Source organism: Ischnura elegans, chromosome 3, assembly GCF_921293095.1.
Source record: "Ischnura elegans chromosome 3, ioIscEleg1.1, whole genome shotgun sequence".
Classification (NCBI taxonomy): domain Eukaryota; kingdom Metazoa; phylum Arthropoda; class Insecta; order Odonata; family Coenagrionidae; genus Ischnura; species Ischnura elegans.
Window position 1 is genome coordinate 14,607,442 of NC_060248.1, and position 6,864 is coordinate 14,614,305.

Here is a 6,864-nt window from a genome sequence, read left to right on the forward strand (position 1 = left end):
GCAATGCAGAGATATTTCAAAACAGAATAATTAAAACCCAAGCAAGAGAAAATCAAACAATCTCACAGTAAACAAAACTAGGATGGTTCTTTAATTCATAAACAGCCTTCTGATGTAAATTATACCACATTTTTAATTAAATAAAAACTAATTAAAACGCTAGATTAAACATGGGTCTGGGTAAAACATGCATGTAAAAAATCTGTCAAAAATCCTAAATGGACGTGTGACGCTGGAGAACGCAATATTGCTCATGAGGATGAAAGACGACATTAAGGTAGAGAAGAATTCAATGAATATCCTTGCCTAGAAATTATTATATTCGAATAGTATTTATACCAAGTCGGGCCGATACTTCAGTATTTACAATTCGTAATAAATTATTACCACACTCTTAAACATTTACAAAATATGTACATCAAATGATCAAACTGTTTAACTAAGCGGGGATGTTAAAATTGGATCTACAATGCTAGCATCACCCAAACAGTGATAAGTCCCCATATCCCCACTTAACTTTCAATCATTTCACAAGGTTGAGAAATGTCACAATTCAAGATTTCATATTCTTAAAGATACTGTGAAGAGATGCGAAAACTATGGGTTACCGAGTCATAGATAAGCTTCGCCTTAGTTCTTCAAGGAACGAGTTGCCGTGTTGTAACAAGGCTTTCACAGCGTTCTGGAATTGATTTTAAAAACTGAATTAGTAATATATCACCAACAAATTAGAGGGATCAAATAAAATGCAGGAAAGTTGACGCCCAAGGGTAGGAACTTTCAACGAAGGTCCTCCAGCATTGCAAGTAACGCATTGAGTTTTGAACTCGCACTCACTTCATCATTCACGTGTATATTGCTTCTAAAATCAGCTCGAACCCAATCTTTAAGCTCCTTTTTGTTTGAATCTCCTGGTACTTCACGAATTGTGCGTAAAATATTTCGGTAAAGGTCAAGGACCTGCTTACGCATCATAAACTAAAGTTGGGTCAAGAAGAGAAAAAAATTCCATCATAAAACGTTAAGGTGAGGAAAATATTTTGACTTCCTTAAAAATATACCTGCTTCAGGGACATATTAGCAGTAACTTTCCCGGCCATCTCAGACGGTGAAATTATAACCAACTAGACGTCGTTTTCAGTAGTACTCTTCCTTGCAGATTTATACCCTTTGTACACATATACATCGAAGCAACTCAGCACACCTTCGTACCTCTTAATTTATGCAATAATTCACGAATATTTCAATATGAAGTCTCCCGATTAATTTATAAACTCAACGGAAGTCCCATGCACTCCGCTGTGCGACCTGTGCAATGTTTACAATCATGGCTATGAAGAACGCCCGCAATCTAAGATCGATAAAGGTGTGGTATAATCTACAGGATAATTTGCTTCAAAATTTCAAGAACAATCTAAATCTATTATTTTCGGTGGCCTCGGCCAAACAAGGTAATTATTTTATCCTGCCTAATAGCTTAACAGAAGGTATATATTGTGCGAAAAATCCACAGAGAAAAAATCATTCGTGTTGTAACAAGGCTTTCACAGCGTTCTGGAATTGATTTTAAAAACTGAATTAGTAATATATCACCAACAAATTAGAGGGATCAAATAAAATGCAGGAAAGTTGACGCCCATGGGTAGGAACTTTCAACGAAGGTCCTCCAGCATTGCAAGTAACGCATTGAGTTTTGAACTCGCACTCACTTCATCATTCACGTGTATATTGCACGTGTATATTGCTAAAAAAATTAGAAGGTATATATAAATGAGGGCTTCTGCAGCTGTAGCTGAACTTTCTTTTTGTTCTTGTGAGAAAAAAAATTGATCAATTTTCATGATCAGCATTTTTTGATCATTGATCATATATCCGAGGCATTTTCGGTTTCATTTTCAGGGCAGTATCAAAAATATTTGTATTTCAAATACATGATTTTATATATTTTCAATGCAAGAATTCAAGAGCACTGACATTGCTAATAAGGGAATTACAGCCTAAAACATTTGTTAAGGCCACTATACATGGCGAATGATTTCATTCGCATGATCATTCAGCATGATCATTCACCATGTATGAAGGAGCAATTCCCTAATGAACCTTCATGCGCATGATCATTCAATGAAAATTAGTACATGTTCTATTTCGCTCGCATGATCCTGTGATCGATCATTCAGCATGATCATTTGCAAGATCATTCACCGTGTATAGCGGCCTTTAGAGACACACCACAAGCGCCACTTTGACACAAAAATCCTCCACATAGAAGAGAAAGGAAATAAATTATGTTCTAGATCAGGCAGAAATTATTGAACACTCTAGGCGGAATACCTCATAGGAAAGGATTGCTCGATATGAGACCTGACCTAATCCTCCCACCTTCACATCCGTAAAAAAACATGACTCGTAGACTTCCCTTTCTCTTCCCTACTTGCCAATGACCAATAAACCACTCCTTGGCTTTTTTGTAACCCTGAAATCTTTTGCAACCCTCACACAGTGTTGGATCGGGGGGGGGGGGCTACAGCAGCCTCCCCCTGGGGTATCCAATTTGCACTAGATAAAATGGTAATTTTCTTCAGCTGTTGCCAACATTTCAGCTTTGGCCCTTTTATAATAACCCTTTCCTGATGGCACCCAGGAGAGGAAAACTTTTCAGTGCTACAAAAGTAGCATGAGAATTTTGTAAACCTATCTCTGTGAAGACAAGTTGCCCTGGTATTCTTGTTCCTCTGATTTGGGACCCAACTCAGCTGGGTGCACAGGCATTGGATTTCTAGCATTGGTAATAACAAAGTTAACACAGGGTGCTAAGACTCTAAATACAGATGTATGTTATATGTAATGCTAAATTATTATTTATATATTGCTCACACACAGAATAAAATGATGAATGAATTTGAAAGTGTGACAAATTGGAGTATGCAAAAAAATGTTTCTTTGCAAAAACCATTGACAATATTACAACTTCACCATGTATTATTGGATTCCTGCAGTAAGGAGGCTCATAAACAAGTGGGAGGGTCCTACTAAATTGCCAAGGAATGGCCCTAAGGTCTTGCTAAGCTAGATCTTATGCAGGCGCTGAATGAATCCAACCATTGCCACTTCAGCGGTCACTTACCTTCTCCCATGCAAGCTATAGCTGACGTCCAATCATTTGTGTTGCAAAATCCACACCGGCCGTTATTATTATTACAGTATTCTACCGATTAAGGTAGGTTTCCATGGAGTATTCAAGAAGTGATCTGGGAGCCTCCCTTTCCTTCCAGCGCTACCTTCTTCAATTCACTGTAAGGCCCACTCCCTTTCAATCTATCTAAAAATCCTATTCTTTTCCTTCCCCTCCCTCGTTTCCCTAACATTCTACCCTCTAACACCATTTTCAACATCCCCTCCCCGCTAAGCACTAACTCCATCCATACCTTCTGTCTCCTCCGTACCTCATCTAATTAAGCTGCCTCTCCTCACCCACCATGTCCAGCACGTCGTTCCTTTTCCTCTCCATCCATTTCACCCTCTCCATTCTTCTCCATACCCACATCTAGAATGCCTCCAATCTTCTCTCGTCTCCTTTCCTCAGGGTCCACGTTTCCGCACTTCAGAGAGCTACACTCAAGATCAAACTCTTCACTAACCTTTTCTTTGAACTCTTACATAACGATCCTCTCAGAAGCTCCTTCCTGTTCATGAACGCCTCCTTTGCTAATGCAATCCTCTTCCTTATGTCCTTACTAGTGTATCCGTTTTCCTCTAACATACTGCCTAAATAGTTGTATTGCTCAACCTGCTCAAGTTTTTCACCACCCACCTTTATCTTAAGTTTCACATTCCTCGCTCGTGATGCTTTACAAAACTGCATAACCTTAGTTTTCTTGTGATTAATCCTTATCCCATACTCATCAAAACACTCGTACAACGCATCCACTAGAGCCTGAAGCCCCCTCGCTGACTGGCTGATCAACGCCTGATCATCCGCGAATCTCACTGATTTGAACATCATTCCTCCCACCTTTATTCCAGCTTCTAACTCATCCCACGCTTCCCTTACCATCTCTTCAGCGTACACGTTAAAGAGCAGCGGCGATAGAGGACAGCCTTGCCTCACACCTCGGCCAATGCTTGCCCACCCAGATTCTCCGTCCGCTACCCTCACTTGCGCAGTCTGGGCCATATACAGATTACGAATCAGTCGCCTATCCCTCTAATCTACACCTATTTTCTTGAGAATATCCAATAACTTTATCCAGTTCACTCTATTAAAAGCTTTTTCAAAATCCACAAAGTAGACATACACGTCCTGCTCATATTCTAGGTTCCTCTCCACGAGGGACCTCATTATTGCTATTGCATCACGAGTTGACTTCCCTTTTCTGAAACCAAATTGATCTTCGCCCAAATACTCGTTTGCCCTCGCCTCCATTCGTCTGTTCAATATCCTTAGTACCACTTTCGCCGTGTGCGATATTAGGCTAATAGTCCTGTAATCTCCACATTCCACAGCTTTCTTCTTTTTCGGTAGCAGAATTAAAACCGTCTTCACGAAGTCCTTCGGCCAACATCCCTCCTCATAGATCCTGCGCACTAGTTCGAAAAACCTTTTCTTACATTCCTTCCCTAGATTCTTCAGAAGCTCACACAGCATCTCCACGCCTACTGCTTTACACCAGCCATATGTGACATTAAGTCTTCTGCACATGAAAACACTCGTTGGCTTCACCTGACGTTCAGCATGGAAGGGATGAGGAATATAATACATTATGGGAACTTACCATGAAGTCAAATCATTGAAAATGTAAATAAATGTTTGTTTTAAAAACTAATAACTGTGAATAAAACTGTTAACTTAATAACAACCTTAAAGTTTTGCTACAACCCACAAAATTCTCAAAATTTTCAAAAACCTCCTGGACCATACTATATGCTGGGAGCTCATCTCCCAGGCTACCCACTTAAACCCTCCCTTATTCACTATTCTGGACCCACCACTGTTAATACACTCTGCAGGCTTTTATGTTTTTGAAGGAACCCTTAGGCATAAGAAGGCATGGAAACTTCAAAACTTATTTTTCAAATTCAATTTGATGCTACTGTTTGATACGTCTGTGTACTTAGTAGTCTGACAAATGTAATACAGGAAAATAAATACGACTAGAGTCATAAAAGCCCAGGTAGTAGTAGTAGTATTTGTGTTTAGGGTGCCTCGACAACTAGGGTCATTTGCACCAATAAAAGCCCAGGGCAGAAGAAGATAATGATAGATTAAAAAAAACATTTTTTTCCCGGAGCCCCATCTTTCCACCCTTTCCCCAACAAAGTTAAACCATAGTCTTCCCTCACCCTTCTCTGCTTGCAAATGACCAGCAAAGCACTCATTGCCTTTTTGCTCTCCTCCCCCTCCAATATGCTACACCCTCATCCCTTCATCTAACTATATAAATAAGCAGGTGTCTGCTTGATGCACTCACCTCATGATGCTATAGCAAGTGAGACGTGGATCAGAATTAAAGTTTTTATACATATTTTGTGGAATTGGCGAAAGGTTTTGATTTTCTGGTGATGTTATGCATCGCCACAATTACACCAAAATCTTTTGAATTATTTACATATCTTTGTCAGGTACTAAAACAAAAGCATTGATGAGTTTGAACCAGAATGTTTGGATGGCATGTCAAGTAAAATCTAGGTTGTTTTCAATAAATTCAAGTGGAGTTACATTATTCACAATTTAAAGGGATTAATGTTGACGAAGTTTCATGTGTGACCTTGAAAAATCGGAGATTTATCCCCCAAAACCCCCCCCCTTGCTGCACCACTGATGTGGGGTATATGACTAGTTAGAGACAGTAGTTCGGTATTAAAACTGAGGTAATGATGGGGAGTGCAATGAAGAGATGAAAATGGAATTGGGCAATACATATGGCTTAAGAGAGTCCATGAGGGAAATAAGTGGATTTTGCAAAGCAGTGAAATCCAAAGTCAGATTAAAGAGGCAAATCAAAGGGAGGGACCATGAAGACGTGAAGGGGACAAAGAGAAGGGAACGTGAGGAACTAAAGGAGAATAGTGCACAGGAGAGAAGGGAAATAGTAGGAGAGGGTTGAAATGGAAATAATTTAAGCGGAAGAGAAGTCATTTGGATATGTGACGATTGAAAGGGTTAAGAAACTGTATAGATTACAGAGGAAATTATAAGGAAAATGGAGGAGGGAAGGAAATGGAAGAACACTGACACTAAAAAGGTAGGAGAATGTTCAGGAAAAGATACAATAGCAGGAATTGTGAGACAAAGAGAGGCTTGTCGAGGAATTGGTAAAGTTTCAGAAGGGATAGGTGCGTAGATAGACGAATGTTATAGCATCAAGTGTTCTTAAATGTGTATGTCAAGGTCTTCTAAAACAGGTATCACTTAGTGATATAACTACATAAAATGAAGATATGATTTTGTCATCAATCTTAAAATTGTGAATATTTTTAGAATATGCGGCCATTTAAAGTATGAATCGACAGGCCAAAGTTTGGCCTGTTACTATTACACCAGCAGGTGACATTTTATTGGTATGGCCTTGTCATCATTGGTGGAGATAACAAATTTTGATTCACAGGGTTATTCTTTTGGCATCACTTTCTCATCATTTGTGGTCTTATCAAATTTTTGCATCCAGGGAGATATTAAATAATAGTATGCTTTTTATTTCACCTAAGAGATGTAGATGAAAAAGCAATGTTGATGATGAAATATAATTGACATGTTATAGATTTAAAAAAATAATACATGATGCTGCTTCAATTAGGCATTTTTTCTACCATGCACTTATATCCATTTTGAAAGTAATTTTTGAGGAGAAGAAAAAATCACACAGA

General features: G+C 38.9%; 1 protein-coding gene across 1 annotated transcript; it reads right to left on the minus strand.

The window, feature by feature from the left end:
- Nucleotides 1–307: 307 nt before the first annotated feature.
- Nucleotides 308–1,337, minus strand: LOC124154962 (LYR motif-containing protein 2). Its single transcript, XM_046528718.1, has 3 exons — nucleotides 1,062–1,337; nucleotides 838–978; nucleotides 308–682 (listed from the first exon to the last, which is right to left on the minus strand). Exons 1-3 carry the CDS (start codon nucleotides 1,098–1,100, stop codon nucleotides 605–607), a joined length of 258 nt encoding a protein of 85 aa, XP_046384674.1. The 5' UTR covers nucleotides 1,101–1,337; the 3' UTR covers nucleotides 308–604.
- Between the last annotated feature and the right edge of the window lie 5,527 nt (nucleotides 1,338–6,864).